Source organism: Ambystoma mexicanum, chromosome 3p (genome assembly GCF_040938575.1).
Source record: "Ambystoma mexicanum isolate Mex_15411 chromosome 3p, UKY_AmexF1_1, whole genome shotgun sequence".
Lineage (NCBI taxonomy): Eukaryota > Metazoa > Chordata > Amphibia > Caudata > Ambystomatidae > Ambystoma > Ambystoma mexicanum.
In genome coordinates, this window is record NC_090925.1 from 774,147,089 (window position 1) to 774,163,897 (window position 16,809).

General features: G+C 41.9%; 1 protein-coding gene across 2 annotated transcripts in view; it reads left to right on the top strand.

The window, feature by feature from the left end:
- Window positions 1-16,809, top strand: part of LOC138580852 (integrin alpha-D-like) — a 750,488-nt gene that overhangs the window by 498,073 nt on the left and 235,606 nt on the right. For both annotated transcript variants that reach the window (XM_069651726.1, XM_069651727.1), the window contains one exon: window positions 11,256-11,397. In XM_069651726.1, coding sequence (XP_069507827.1) covers window positions 11,256-11,397 — 142 coding nt within the window. The remainder of the gene's footprint in view (window positions 1-11,255; window positions 11,398-16,809) is intronic.

The following is a 16,809-nucleotide window of genomic DNA, read 5'->3' on the forward strand; positions in this document are numbered from 1 at the left end:
TGGCTTACCACTGTGGAATCCTGAGGATTTCACAGATTCTTTTTAGTTGCAAGCAGTTCTCTCATGGGCCATTGTTTCCAGGCTTACGTTTGAGAAGAGCAAGTCCCGCCTATCGGAGCATTGTATCTTTTAACTCTGCTCCCAGGATCAAATCACTCTACTCAGACAACTTCATCATTATCAGGACGGTTCCCCCCTCCAGCATCCTATAAATGTTGATCCCTCATAGGCAATCGAACAACACTGAGAGCTCCCAGCCTATATCCATCATCCTATACAGATACCAATTCTAAGAGCATATCTCTCACAGTAGATAATAGGTCCCCTTTAATCATTTCTAATACTTATATCCAGGATCCCCTTCTTTGATTTAAAAACAAAACACCTGAGGCTGCAGCGTTCTGACACTCTCGATCACACACTCATTAGGCTCTTCCAACCTCCTAATTGTACCCTCAGTCTGAGCCACCTGTTGTCCCATCCCTGACAATCTGCTCCCTAACCCCCTTCAGTTTGGCCACAGCAGCTGACACAGCCATTCCTTTGCCCTCTGTTTTACTGTTGTGGTGTGAGTGCAGGGCAGGGAGTGAGCAGAGGCATGCAGACACACACTTTGTGGAGTCCTGGCATCCCTGCAGCCTTTCATGCAGGCTCTCCTCACTTTGTCACAGCTCCTGCTGAGCTTAGGTTAAAAGACAGTATCAGCTTCCCCCGCATGCAGGTTTTATACGCCATGTCGGAAATCCAGTGATCGGTATAACACACACTGCTCTACACATTCCCTTTCTTAATAGGAAACACAAGTGCCATGATCACACCAGCATTAGAAAGCATTTCAAGGTGAGGCCTAAGTGCGCTGTGAATAGCCAACTACACACCATCAAGCCACATGACTCTGGGTGTACTTGTCGCTGCAGTTACATGGGAGGTCCTGGACATTTTGGTTGCTATATTCCCAGAGCAACCACAATGCAATCAGTGCTATCACTTCCCAAACCACAGGAGAAACTCTGGCAATAACACAGATGCCATATTCGCTTCCTTTAAGTCAGGCCAGGGACATGAGCTCACCCGTGCAACGTCCTGCCGCTTCACGTGATTAACACCACACTCACCTCATGTGATTGCTTGCTGCATCTCCTGTTAACCTGCAAAATGTATTTATAACCTGTGCTTAAATGTATGAATGTACAACATGTAAATGCATAACCCGCTTGTACCTTCCCTGTGACTAAGTTCCCCTCAAGTAATTGCGGCACAATGCCCAAGGGCTATTTGTGCGCTATACATATGTAAAAAAAAAAAAAAGAAATGTCTCTTCAGCATGATTCCAGCCCTCTGGTGATGTGGTGGGGGTGCTGCCGCCAGACTCGCAGCAAGAGTGGTCCTATAGCACAACAAGGGAGATTGTTCAGGCTGCAAGGTGCAGCCAGCACCAGAAACATTTAGGAAAGTATTCTTCTTGGAGCTCCACAGTCTTTTATTCTTTCTTAATAAAGTATCGACACTGCAGTGATGCATGGACTCAGACACGGCTGCAACATTCCCTAAATATAGGAAAAAAGCAAAGCCTAAATATAAGATAAAAGCAACGACTATAGGCTGCTGAGGTGGTTGACTGCATTTTGGTAAACACTTTTTAACTCAACAAATAAGCACCCATTATTTTCACATATTATTAACATTTTTTATTCCATGAATACAAATAATTCTTAATATGACCCTGCCACTTTGGTAGATCATAACAATTTACATAAAAAATGCAGTGCACTGACAGGGTGGTTCATAAAGATGATTTGTTTGTTTTTAAATTCCCTGTTCCTCTACAGTAACAATGCTCCAGTTATGAAGCTCCTGCAAACCTATTTACTCTTAAGCAGAGCATGTCACTTCCCTATGCTACGGGTGATCTCTTGGGGATGGCATTTAGTGCCACACTGCAGGATGGTAAATAATGTATCATGTAGAGTATGGATCCATCCTTGTGCATTGTGAGTGCAGTGTGCATCTAGCGCCACACCATGGAGAGTGGCAAGTGTTGCAATGAGTTTTCATTTATTTTATTTATTTATTTATTTATTTGCATATCGTTAAAAACAAAAACCTTTGCAAAAAAAGAGATGAACACATATAAATATAGATCACATGACACTATGATACAATGCAAATAACACTCAGTATGCTAAAACCTTTGAGAATATAAAAAGCATTTTATTCCATAGAATAACAAGAACATTTCATTCCATAAACTACACATTGATAGATTTTTAATTTTTCAAAACTGATATATCCAAAAAGGGCTCACATCTATTTAGAATCCTTGCCCAAAACCATTTGGTATTAAATAAACATTCGTCTGACACAAAACCGATTAAAACAATTAAAACGATGTTCAGAGAGAGGAGCACATTCAGTGACAAGGTGGCAAATTGTTTCCAGATAGAGAGCACAAAACCTACAAATACGCAGGGAATTATCAATTCCGTGTCTAGCACCAGTAACTTCTCTGCTAGGTAATGGGTTCAATTTAAAGAGTAAAATTTCAATTTATGGTTCCTTTGTGCGATGATGTTTAAGATACAGAGGCATCTCGTTAAAAGCTCTCACTTCGTACTTTAAATGATAAAGCAGTCGATAATTAATTGCTGAAGCTCTGTTCTTTATCCAGTCCAATTCGAATATACTCTTTTTACTCTTGGAGAGAAAGAGCAGAAGCTTCTGAATTTCTACATCATATTCAGACAGACGCTTCATAGATGCCTGAAACTATTCTATCAACACTTTACATGTACTACAGAGTAACACTGAACGTAATTCAAACAACAGACAATTGTCCGGAGGCTGCAAAAGCGACCTCAACAGTTGTAACCTCTTCCAATCAGCACAAGCCTGCATTGAAACCAGGCCCATTTCATGTCTAATGATTCCAATCGGGATCCCCTTCGGGAGAATGAAAAGCCTTTTCCATAATATCTATTCAACCCTATCCCATTCATCTGATAACAAACCTGTCTCAGCCCCAAAAAGCAATTTTGGAACCGTTTTTGGTGGTGAAACTTAACCAACGTAGTAACCGATAATCTTCCAGACACGTTTAATATTTTTTTCCTTATTATCCGATCTAGATCAGTTGTTTTGTTCTTTTTGCGCCAATCTCGACACCCAAATATTTGAAGTTTGAACAACTTCCAATCGCTGGTGGCCTATAGACCAGTTGTAATTTAATTTGTCTTTTTTTACATAGTTTATCATCAACATTTTTGATTTATCAACATTTAATTGTAAATTTAAGGATAAAAAATAAGCGTTGGTAGCTGTCAAGGCTATTTGAAGGTCATTAGGGGTCGAGGCAGGCAAGACTATTTCATCGGCGTAGGCCAGGCATTTAATTGGCAGATTTCCTAATTTCGGTTTTGTGCGTTCTTAAGTGCTTTTTACCAAGATCATTAATATACAGATTAAATAAGAATGGTGCCAAGACACAACCCTGCCGTAAACCGCAGCGTGTGTTGACCCACCTCATATAGATTCCCTTTCGGTCTAATAGAACCCTCACCCTGTTATCAGAGTGCAAGGTGATCAATATGTTCAATATACCAGGGGGACAGCCTATCGCAGCCAACTTGTTCCAAAGAAGGTCACGGTAGACTCAATCAAAGGCCAGATTTTAATTTATCAAGACAGTCACTCTCAATGGCCCAAACACGTAGTTGTTCCAAAATAATAGCTCCAAAGATTTTACTTGATGCATCCAAAAGGGAGATAAGCTGATAACTAGATGGAAGCGATCTATCTCCATTTTTATAAATAACCACGATATTAGCTTTCTTCCATGATGGCGGCAGGTGATTTGACTTCAAAATTTCTTGGAACAAGACATATAGAATAGCAGCCCAAAGGTTCATATTTGACTTTAACATGGCGTTTGCTAGGCCGTCTGGACCAGGGGCATTTGAAATTGTACTTTTTAAAATTAAATCCTTAACTACTAAATCACCTTCCAGATGTTCTGACCAGTGAGTATTATATACAGGAGCCCTTTTGGCTCCATCGTTCTCCCGATACAAATTAGAAGGATGGGCATCCCAGAGAGCTGAGTCTATTGGTTGCAATTGAGGAGAACATTGGACTGAAGGGTCTTTAATCAATCTCCAAAACGAATATGCATTTTTACAGATTATAGAGCAGAACATTGTTTACGCATCAGCAATGTGTAATAAAAGCCGATAGCCTTTTACCCAACTTTTTATAGTTTTGCTTAAGTGTTTTATCCTTGGTCTCATAACCAATTTTGGATTTTCTGAGCTGCCTTAGAGCTCTATTAAGGTCACGCTTCTTTTATGAAAGGAATTGATCATACTTGTGTTTGTGAGAGAAATTCCTGTTTGGGGCCTGATTTGTTCCAACTTTGGGAACATACAGATTCCGCAGTACCCTTTGAATAGCCTTATCATAGTTAGTTGGATTGAATCACTGGGCATCATCTTTAGCCCCATATGGAAAATACATTCATTAAAGCGGAACGCCAAACCTGGTTTCTAAACCAAAGATTGATCTCTTAGGTTGACGTCCAACACCAATGAACGATCAGCATTTATATGATCTATCATGTTAAAGCCCAAAGTTAATGCCAGCAAATGAGGATCACTTGATTTCATTGCTGATACTTTTAAATTGGTACAGTTCCCGAAAAAGTCTTTTGAGGCAAAAATATAGTCCAGCGTAGATTTCGCTGGACCATTTTCCCAAGTAAATTGGGGTGGCTTGTCTTCTGCCAAATTGCCATTTACCATGGTTAGATCTAAACTATGTAATTCAGATTTTATTAGTCTCCCTCTTTTCCTAGCCAAGGCAGATGTCCTAATCCTCTCTGGATCCCGATACCAATGGGGATCCAAACATTCGCTATTAAAATCTCCTAAAATAACAACCTCAATCGCTGCTAATTCCAAGACCTCTCAGATAAGCGTAGACAAAAGTTTCAACCTCCTCAGATTTTAGTTCATAATAGACATTAAATACATAGCACCCCTAAGTAATACCAGACTTTTTTCGGTTAATTTAGGTGAATTAATAATGGAAGGAAAAATGAATGTTTAGGCGGTTACTTCCCGAGATGCAGAGTATTGTATCACTGCAAAGGGGACATTGCATGCTGGCTGAGACTACAAATGTTGATGGCAAGTACTGTAGGTCTACTAATCACACGTCCCTGCTGCACTTTTCCCAAAATTAAGATGGTCGCACAACAATTTGCCTGACTTGCTGTTCTCATTTAGGCGCCCTGGGACCAAGACAGGTACTACCTACTGTCCTTTCTGTGACCCTTTTGCTCCCACTTCACCCCTTGCCTCCACACTCTGCTCACCTGAGCTGCTTGAGTCGAAGCTTTCGGAGGACAGGTTTAGTCTGGCGAGGTAGTCTTTCTCCTTCTTTGATGGTAATTGCCTGTCACGGAGGGAAGCCACAGTGAACGCTGATGGAACAGCAAGCCTGTGGCTCCCTTTCCGGGAACAAGCCGAAACACAAGGGAAAAAGCCAAGCGACAGAAAAAACCCTTGTCAGGCACCGCAATGCACTCTGTCCGACTCCAAGTAGGAACCTCCGAAGTGGAGTTGCAGACGGGAAGGAAAGCTGCAGCAGGAAGCGGCACGGACCCAAACAGCGAGGATCCGTAGCAAACGTGGAGCCAGAAGGCGTGGCTAGTATCCAGTGCGACCAGGCAGGACACAGGGAGCACAGGACTCAGGTAAGAGAACAGAAAGACGAAATAGGAAACAGACCGGAAATCCAGCTGGAGAGGGGACCAGGGGAACGGAGAGGAGAAAGCAGAAAGAGAACAGGCACCGGGTCTCGAAGGAGGGAGACGCGACCCGGGCGAAGGAACCGGATGAAACCGGTAAGAGGCAAAGTAGCGAAGAGAAGGAAAACTTCGTGCAGAGGACGAAGTCAGTAGCAGACAAAAAACACTGACGATCTGGACGGAGAGTCGACAGCAAGCGTAAACCCGGAAGCTGGGAACACTATCCAGAGGGGTTGCAACGCAGTGTCCAACGGGAGGAGGAGGAATAAATACTCCCGGCGGGCTCCGCGCTGAGGGAACTAGGACGGCAGCTAGAGCTGTAAAAATAGAGGAAGGACTACAAGCCTCTAAACCCATACTGCAAGCGACACAGCGGAAGTATCCGCCAGTCTTGGCGGCGGCGGATGACACCTACTAAGGTTTAGGTTTCACAGTGTTAATTGGGTAATATGTACACAATGGTCAACAGTGGGTTCTCAACTGAAACTAAATGGGATCATTTTAAACTCAAAATCCTGAGAGAGTTCCCTTTGCCCAAGTTAGTGAATCTCAGTTCAATTAGAGTGCTTGTTCGCTGTCCAGAGGACTTACTAGTTGCAGGATTTCTGGGCACCCTAACCCGAAGACTGTCTCATGCAAAGTCTTGCCAGCGCTTACCCAGCAAGAGGAGTCTTTGTGGTGCCAGACAGGGAGAGGTAGTTGTCACTCAGGCCTGCACTTCCTTGGGCCACATGTGTCTTCCCCACTCACCTCTTTGATCCTGTTCTCTTCTTTCTGACTCTCTTTGGTCCTTCTTTGCCACCTGGATCTACCTAGGGCTGACCTTGCATGCCAGAAATGTCCTATTCTTGCTGCTTATGCCCTGGTCTTTTTCTCTTTCCAACCACCTCCTCCACACCATTCCATTCCTCTGATGTTACTGCTTCTGTGTCACTCCTAAGCCTTGATGTCCACACCGCCTCCTGTCCTCTGTTTGCTATCGCCTCCTCTCTATGGACTTCATTACAACTTTACCAGTCCAGAATAAATGCTGGAAAAAATGCTGGCAATTGCGGCACTGGCATTTTTTCTGGACCAACAAAGTACATTTCTGCCGGTGGGGCACCCGCATCTCCCAAAGGGCTGACCTGCCGGTAGATCAGGACCCTATCGGCAGATCATTTCTGCAATCACAAGCACCGGTAACACAGGTGCCTGTGATTGCAGCAACCCATTCCCATGGAGTTCTATGGTACTGCATGGGGATGGGAACTTACTGTTACTCTGCCAGCCTAATATCCGCGTAATACCGGGATATCGGGTGACAGATACAGAAAAGCAGGTTTGCCAGTAGCCCGCCGGTATTACTGCCTGATAACCGGCACACCCGTAATGAGGGTCTATGTTTTGATCCTGATGTTATCGGTTTCTCCTGAAGCTGTCCTTCTAGTGACATTACTAGAGTCTTCCTGAGGGCTTCATAGGCCTCTGCCTTGCTTACAATGCTTCAACAAACTTATCAATCCCTTCTCTCAATATCCCTCACCTTCCTTCACCATCATTTGTCACTTTTAGTCAACTCTTTTGGGAGCCACTCTTCCTCTCATGGTCACAATCACTTTGTGACAAAACCAGCTCTTCCTCATAATGGTCACAACGACCCCTAGGTGTAGTCACCTCCACTTCGTCTCTCTACAGCTATCATCCTGCTCATGTTTCTATTTTCTTCTCGAGGCCATCCTGGACCATCTTAATAACACCTCAACAAACTCAGCTTCTCTTGTCTGAACTTCCCTCACTATCTCTAGTCATATTTGGTCAACTCTTTCTAGAGCCACTACTCATCACTGTCATTAACATTTGTAAATAACCACTTCCTCCTTGTCACTCTCACAACCACTTCTTGTGTAACCCCCTTTGCCTTGTCTTTGACACTACTGGCTGCAGCTGTAGTAATCTCCAGCTTCACACTGATGGCACCTCTTCCTGTTGTAACCCCCTTTTGACTCTTGATGATATCGCCTCCTCCTGCTGTAACCATCCATGTCCTCTTACTGAGTGTAATACCTCTTGTTATAACCTCCACCCCCTCTGCCCCGATTTCTCTTTTCCACACTTCTCAATCTCTCTAGCCTCCTCTTTATCAATCCCTCTCCAGTCTCCATACTTCTCCAAATACGAGCCTCGTGCTCCTGCAATCCACAGTGCCTGACTGGGCTGCTTGGCTAAAATATGGAGATCTCCCCTCCCTCGGGTTGGAGCTATTGGTGAGCGTTTGAAATTGTGGCATGATGATGTGGGGGTCGTCAAAAAGCTATATAAAGTGTGGCAGCCATTTTGGAATTTTTGTGTTTGTGTGTGTATATTTGTAGAGCCTAGGAGTGCCTTCTATGCAGGGAACAAGTCTCTAGGTTGCTGTCATGTTGGTGAGTACCGTTCAGGTGGGTTTAGGGGTCCATGAACCCTGCGGACCAGTCTACAGACACAAACATGTCCACCAACCTTGTGAATTTCTCAAAAGGGGGTCTTTCAGTCCCATGGGTTTATGGGAGCCTTGCTAATCACCTCCTTAGATGTTTAGGGCATTGGAGGGGGTTTGGAGGTCTCTGGCTTGGGAAAGGAGTTCTCATGGATTCACTATACTGGATTGCAGAAAGGGAAGCCTGAGAAGGGCCTTGTGCTTGGGAACTGGGCCCTGCTATGCAGCGAGGACCAGCGGATCCTCCACAAATTGCTCCTAGGCCCATCATCCACTTTTTCAGTGGCGTGCCCTGCCTGCTGAGTCACGCCGAACATGGTGACTGAACCAGGGGGAATTCCTCAGACTGTGTATTTATTGAATGAAAACAGAATCAGGTTGCGTTAGGGTTCGGCAAAACTGTATTTTTCTTTTTACGAATAGCAAATTAACTTCCAATTAGTTTCATTTAGCAAATAGCAAATCACTTCATTTTTTAGCAATTCAGTGCAATTCAATTGCGTTATTTCAAAATTATTTCCTAAAAGTTGAGAAGAATAACTTTATGACACTTTACATAAACTTTCACATTTCTCAAGTCCTAAGTTATCCGTTGATCCTTCGGCCAGACAGTGGACATTGACTGATTTCCACTCATATTACCATACTGCAATGGGAGGCAGGATTGCACATGAAATGAATCCTGGTTATTTGAGCCCAACTGAGTTCAGATTCTTATCTGAAGATCAAAAAGAAAGAATCATCTCCCTAAGTTCTCTTTTCCGTTATACTGTGTGCAAATTAAATGTAAACTATTACAGGCTATATTTCTTGTTTGCCTGGACATTAAACAAGAACCTACATTGCCTAATCCTACTAGATACAATCTGTTATGGGTAAACAAATCTTACTTTCCCAGCATTAGAGACAACAGCCCTCATTACGAGGTCTGCGGGTTAACCCGCTAGTGCGACTGGTGGGTTATCGCTGACCTCGTAACACCGTTTCTGGCACCTAGCGTCCTGGGGCCACTGGGACATTACAAGTCCCGGCGGCCCAGGAAGTCAGGCGCTGGAAAATGTAAGTCCCCAGTCTCATACGACTCCCTGGGAATGGGGACTCAGAAGCACCGCCACAGTTGCTTGCATGGCAACTCTGCCTGCCGGGGCCGCTGCGCCCTGCAAGGTCAGACCTGTTGGGTGCAGCGGCCCCGGCAGGCAGACTTGTAGTGTGGCGGTCGGAAACAAGGGTGCCGGTAAGCTTACCGGCACCCTTATTTCGAGACTGCCACACTTGTAATGAGGCCCAATGTTTCCTGACATTAGGAAGGCCTATCTACACCACACAGTACTATACAACACTGAACTATACTATACTCTCCTATACTATACTACACTATGCTATACTATTCTGTAACAGGGATAGCATCATCCGCAAAAATATTTGTCTATGTACGTTCACATTTGTTATTGCATATTTACTCATAGTTCAGTACAGTCTGCGGCCCACTGGTCTCATTATTGAAGACTCAATGTGGTGTTAAAACATGATCTGGCGGGCCGGATCAGGTGTTAAGGCCATTATCACCCCGGGTTACCAAAGCAGCAACCCAGGGTGCTAAAAAAGTAGCCTCTCTTCCCTTTCCATGGCGGCCTTTCTGTGCATAGAGGAAGGTGCGGCTGAGGTGACGAGTGCTGCTGCAGCCGCAATAAGGTAATTTGGGGGAATAGAAGGGGTTAAAAAAGAAAAAAAAGGGGATGGGGAAGATGGCGGCAGGGGTAGCCGGCCGTCAGGCGGCTTGAAACACTGGCTTACACCGGTGGATCAAACCTGCGTTCCTAGACACCTGATTGGTTGGCTCCGCCCACCCGGGTTCTAATATTACTATGCCACCTTGCTTCATATTATGTATTCAGTTACTTTACTAGTTGATTCTACTGCTCATTTAATAACGTTTTAGGTTGCGCATAGAGGCAATTCACATTACAGTGTTTGCTTGTTCTAAACTTTAACAAATCTAGTCAATCATTTAAAGAAGCCGAATCACGCTGCATAAGGCACACACTTGGTCTTTCTGTCCCATTATGAAAAAAAGGTTACTCCCCTGTGCAACAGCAGCACACAGAAGTACACCACCACTATTTAGAGAGTGGTTTTGGAGATGTTCTTGAGCAAAGGTTGGTGGATCGTATTTGCACCTGAACATCTCCGGATATGTTCCGTTCAAATCTGTGCTGGTCATAGCAAGCTCCTCCTTTGCTCCAGTGTCAGTCTTTGGTAAGGAGGCCATGGGTCTTATTTGTCTACTCTGTGCATGTCGAAATATGGATACTTTGTGACATTTTCAAAGTTGACAATCTCAAATCGGTTGATTCGATTTTCTCAATTTCTTTTATGTGCATGAACTCCCCATGAGCTCTAAAAATGCCATTAAGCACACGGTTTTTAGATATTAGTCCTGAAAGCATCTAGAAAATACCATTCGACAGATAGTGACATTTGGAGTTTTCACCATTGCTTTCAAAGTAAGAAAATGTTTCTAAAACTTCACCAAATTCTGCACGCATAGCTAATGTGTCATAACCTGCGGTTGGCTACATCTGGATACGTATCATGGAAAAGAACAACATCTACAGAGGAAACTGATTATTCAGTTTCCGATCCAGAGTGTTGTGTAACCCTTTCTATGCTACAATGTCATAATATGTTAACTTCTGAACTCTCAATAAAAAAAGAAAATACATATGTTTTAATGAATGGTTTGTAACTATGGTAATAATGTTATGTAGTAGTGCTATTGTTTTATAAACTAAACACAATCTATCAATGTAACATTTGCTAGAGAGCAGATGATGGATCAATGGTGGAAGGGTTACACAGGTAGAGACAGGAGATCACAATACAGGTTAAAGATTCTGAGAGTTAGAGCTCCTTCTGAAATAGAGGTGGTGTAGAGGTATTAAGGATGGAAAAGTAGCTTTGATCTTCTTTGACCTTCTTTCTGATCACTTGCAGGCTTTCCGTGATGGCTGTGGGTGTCACCCCCTCCATCGATCTGACTGTCTCTATTCAAAATGATGGTGAAGACTCCTACAAAACATTAGTCAACTTCTTCTTTCCTGCAGGATTGTCCTACCGTAAAGTGACCCTACTTGATGTAAGTGCAGATTTACACTTGCTATACTAATATTAACAGTGCAATTTCTTATAAATATCTATTTATGCAGATCTATGCAACTACAATATCTAAATAGGATCACGCGTGTTATGATGTTTAGTAAAGTAAACACAAACACATTGAGTATGCTGAGTGTACTGATGCTACAAACCTATTCAATATGCAAACATCCAATCAGTAACAAATCAGATATGCAGATAATAAGCATAGAAATAAGATGGTGTAAATATATGAGGAGGGAAATAAAAAGAAATAGAAAGACAACAATTAGTAACATGAAATATGCTTTCAAGCTTTGCAGTTATTGAAAAATTACTTACCATAATTTACCAGATACCCTGTTTACCTACAATTAGTCCAAATTCCAGAATTCAATATGTTGAATTACTTTAGTATGATTAGTTGCATTTGATTCTTCAGATGTATAGGTCAATGTTGTAACGTATGGAAGAAACCAGTATTTGTTTCATAGTCTGGAATAAATCTGCAATAAATTAGACTATTTGTTTGGGGTGTATGCTGTTATATTAAATATTAACAATAATACATGGTTACCTTTAGTAGAGATCCTTCTGATAGATTTCAAAAATAAATTGCTTTGTACGTTATGTAGTCATCCTGCATACAGTTAAATACGTTTCTTCTCCATTTTCAAATTATAGTGTGAATTTACCCTGTTGAGAGCAAATACAACTTTATAAATCTCTGCATAGTTGTAAAATATGATATCATGTACTTATCCTTCGTCGGTGTAAGGTTACAAGTTGAATATTTGCTCCCGCGTTGCTCTTACTTTTACTGCTATATGAAGCGGGATGTGAACCGCATGTGTTTCACTGCATGTAGTGGCCATGTGTTTGAGCGGTCCCATTTTGGAAAGCTTTTTTGCTTATGTACTCCTGCAGTTAATGGAAATAAAGAAAGGACTATTATTTGTTAGTGGTTCAGGCATCTATAAATGTCTACTCTTTAATGGAAAGACCTGTATTCCAGAATTGCACAAATGTAATGTGTCTATTTTTCTCTCTGCAAATTAATCTTAATGAATAGTAGTTGTTACTCAATGTGTTCATTACATTTATTTGTACCTTCTGAAGTCACTATATATAGCAAAATATGCGCTAACAATCTTTTACTTTATATTGCTTCTATATATTATGGCGAGGCCATTCTAAGAAAGCTAAATTAATGCTCCCATACTAAATGTAGACCGTTAATATTAAGGTAGTTGCAAATAAATACAGAATTCTTTGCACCAGATCAATATTTTAATCAAATAAAGAGACCTCAATGCATTTCCGGAGTATCCTTTCATCAGGAGCAAATCTCAGGGAAAAAGCTTCAATGTTCAAGTTGAACAATAGCAAAGTAAGTACAAAATATAATAAGTATAATGTGTATATCAACCATATATTAGGGTCTATAATTTTTTAATAGACTCTATCTCCACAAGCACATGTGAAAAATTGAGACATTATAAACGTGATGACTTTACCCAAGAGCCACCCAGGTGAATGAATATTGAATACCATGCGGGAATATAATTGAATAATTTTACTTTTGAACATTGATATAAACATTATACTTATCATATTTTTTACTTACTTTCAAATTGTTTAACTTGAACCTTGAAGATTTTTTATTTCATTAAAACATTGATTTGTGGGAAAGAAAAACTTGTACTTATTTGCAACTACCTTAATATTAACGATCTACATTGATCTTAAGCTCCATTGAATTGTTGACTGATTATTTCAGTTTTAAAAGTTGTGCAGGGGACGGAAGTGTCCGCCACTTGATGACACTACATTGCGTTGTAGTATAGTAGCAACATTTTGTGCCAGGGTTGCAGTTATTTCCCAAGCACCCTAAGATTAATTACACAATATTTTAAAATCGTGGTCAAACTTCATAAATAATCACTCAAAGGAAAGGTGTGCACACTACACCATAATTTACTTCGGTCATACTACAAAACACATTCAGTTCTTGCAAAATATTGTTAAATATTGTTAACATGTATTAGGAATAGTATGTAGAAAAAGAAACATTTGAACCTGGTTTGAGTGGTTATTCAATTGTCAGGTAGTCTACATTAATAATAGCATTGCAATACAAATAGAATGGACATTTATGATATTTTACTACTGGGGACACTGAGCTTGTACTGAAGAAAAAATTACATTTATCAAATCGTAGTGGGCTGCAAAGTGAATATGTTACATTATCTCAGCAACAAAATTAATGAACACATAGTTCTTTATCTTTATTCAGTCCCCGTATTGTTGTTCATCAATACAAAATGGCCTTTGCTTCCTTTTGTCTCATGCTCAATTCTCTGCCATCTCCTCTTTCCTTCTGTGGGATTTTTTTCCAACCCAAAAACGTAATTTCTGAAATGTCTCCATGTTCATTTTTCCAGTGTAGACACATAGGATATCTGACATCTTTCATCTTCATATGTTCCATAATTCTCTCTCCTAGTTCCATCTTTGTCCTGCCTATATAGATTTTTCCACATATGATTTCATAAATTACATAGTTGCTATTATAATGAATATATTGTGCAATGCAAAATATTCTATGATATCATATGATAAGTCATTTATAACGCGCCTGTACACATGTGTTTCTAGGCGCGACGAGACAACCGAGGGTACGGAGGAAGGACAAGACAAATAATCTTAAATGGCCTTGCGTCATTCAGATCATGCATGTGTAGTAACCAAAGTGCAGGTGAAGGGTACGGGGAAGGGCAAGGGTGGGGAGGGGAGGGTGCAATCAGGCAACATTGCTCTGAGTAAGGGCAGCCTGGCAGCGTGGTTCAGGGTAAGGGCAAGGAGACTGTAGGGTTACAGTTACAGCAGTTATTTGCTTCAGTAGCATTGGAGTGCCTGACTTTCCTTCTATTTTTTTTAACAAACACTTTTAGTGTTGTGTTGCTGAATTGAACAGTCGTATTCTAGGCTGAGCTGTCTTGGTGAGACTGTCACTGTCAGGAAAGCCATAGCTATTTGTCCTGTAGCTTCGGCTCTGTGTAACTGACACACACAGAGGGCTGGAGACTGTGTAAAGCGACTAGAAACTAGAAGAGCCTGTGTTGCTAGGCAACTGAGATAGAATGTATCTGTTCTGCCTGCACGTTCAAGCTTCTCCTGGGCTGGTTGAGCTGGGGTCGTTGCAGACAAAGCATGATCCCTGGCTGGCTGCTCCATCCGACACTGGGAACTATTCAATACATATAATTTCTAAAGTGAACAGTTTCATAGGTGCGCAAAAGTGCTCACAATGGGCCATGATTATCGCCTCAGTAAGGCATAATATCGCACCACTTTATTCAGTGACAAATTAAAGTAGGGTAGAGAGCAGATAGCATAATTGGTTGAATCATGTATGTTTTAATTGAAAAGAACCATCCCAAGTACTAAGATAGAAGAGAGCACCAGAACATGAGCATTCAGTATGAGGCGACAGGTGGGGAGGTCTTAAGGGGGGGGGGGGGATCTACCAGTGGCAAGAATGTGTAGAAAGTCTGGAAGAGTGGCTTCAGTGCAGAATGAAACTGAAAGGAGTTGACAAAAAAGAAGGGTGCATGCATGGGGAATGGTACATGTAGAAAAGAGAGGGATACAGTAAACAAGAGGTAGAAAGAAGTAAATTACTGCAGAAGCGAAAGGGTTTAGGGGGAGAATAAGTCCCAAGGAGAAGACGGGTGCATCAGAGAATGGGGCAGAGGGAATTTTAGTTCAGAGGAATGAGGCACACAGCAGTGTAAAAGAAAGGGGTACAGGCAACAATGGATTAGTATGCAGAAAAGAGTTGAGTCTTGGCGAGGGGCACAGGGAAGACTGAGGAGCATAACTGAGTGAAGAGATGGTAGGGGAAGTGTAGGCAGTGACGTCTTAATGGGAGGACAAAAGGGGCTCATACAATGGGGTGTCACCTGGGGATATTTGGCTATTTGAAAGATATTCGTCATTGCACATGTTTTACAAAACATACATTACACATGCCATGATACATAGTGCACTGAGGCCATGAGCCTTCTCCCTGGCCATTGTTGGGAGCTAACTTCCGATCTTATCATTTAAACCTACAACGTCTTCACTGTACATGGACCTGCAACTGTCTCTCTTCAGATGCTTGGGACTACAACTCCAATCTGCCATAGAATTGTCAATGATGAGTACTCATGGGAGTCGTAGTCCAAAATGTGGTGAGCTGCATCTTGCAGACAACCGCAGATATATGTTAATTTGCTATATCACAACTTGAGTAGCGTTTTCTCCTTTGTTGGAGGGCTGAATTGATCACGTGCAATAACCAAAGTTAAAATGCATGTTGATAAATTTGAGTGACACAATGGATTGCAAGGTAGTTGAGAGCAAGGGTAAAAATTATAAGATGGAAGCTACCAGCCAGGGATAAAATGTCACTTGCTCCCTCGATTTGCCACATACACCAACACATAATTTCTTACTTTCCATGCTTCATTTACCACTAGACAATGGCTAGTTGCAAGCGCTCATTTTGGGTCCTGGTTTAGTGTCTTAATCACTTGTAGTAGATATCTGAGTTCACATGCCAGATTAAAGTACCAAAAGCCTGCAAGGGGACTCAGTCTTTCCTCTCTTTCTGAGGTTGATAGCTTCTGTATGTAAACGTCGGTGCTAGTAACATCTCCTGCGCCACAAAACCACGTACCTGCACCATAAAGCACTTATAAAAAACTAACATAGCATCAGACAGCAACAGGTCTAGAGCTTCCCCTAAACAAGCATTGCTAATACTGGCTAGCCACCCTAATGAACTGCATAAAGCTTCAGTTGGGACTGGGAGAGGTGGAATTGTGTCAAACCTGTTTTGTGGCTTTGCTACCTGACAATACTGTGATCTTCGACAAACCATTTTATCTCACTGTGTACTCTGTTGATTTCTGTCAAAGGTTTGCCTGTTCACATTCTTATGGCACTGCTTAGCGTGTTACCTTCTATTTCTTTTTATGCAGGCCATTTGAGTGAAAGGCATCCTGCACATGAGAGCTGACCAAATGTCAGAGGCCTTTCAAATCAAGTTATTGAACACAAAAATCAGTATGCTTGTTTTCTACAATTTCACTTTGTTCTTCACATTTTTAATAACAATCTGCAAGACTGACAAACAATGACTATAACCATGTGGCTTTATCACACATGATCTGAAAGAGCCCTGCCTGGAATCAAGCCTGCGTCCTGTAGGGTAAACACAAATGCATAACTTATTGACCGATCTTACTGCAGAGCAAGCAGCAGGCGAAATAGGTGAAGGTGAGCGATAAGGAAAAAAGCACTAGACCGATGTGTGGGGAGACAGTGATGCAGGTGCATGTTGTATGGGTTCCCTCTTTGCAGC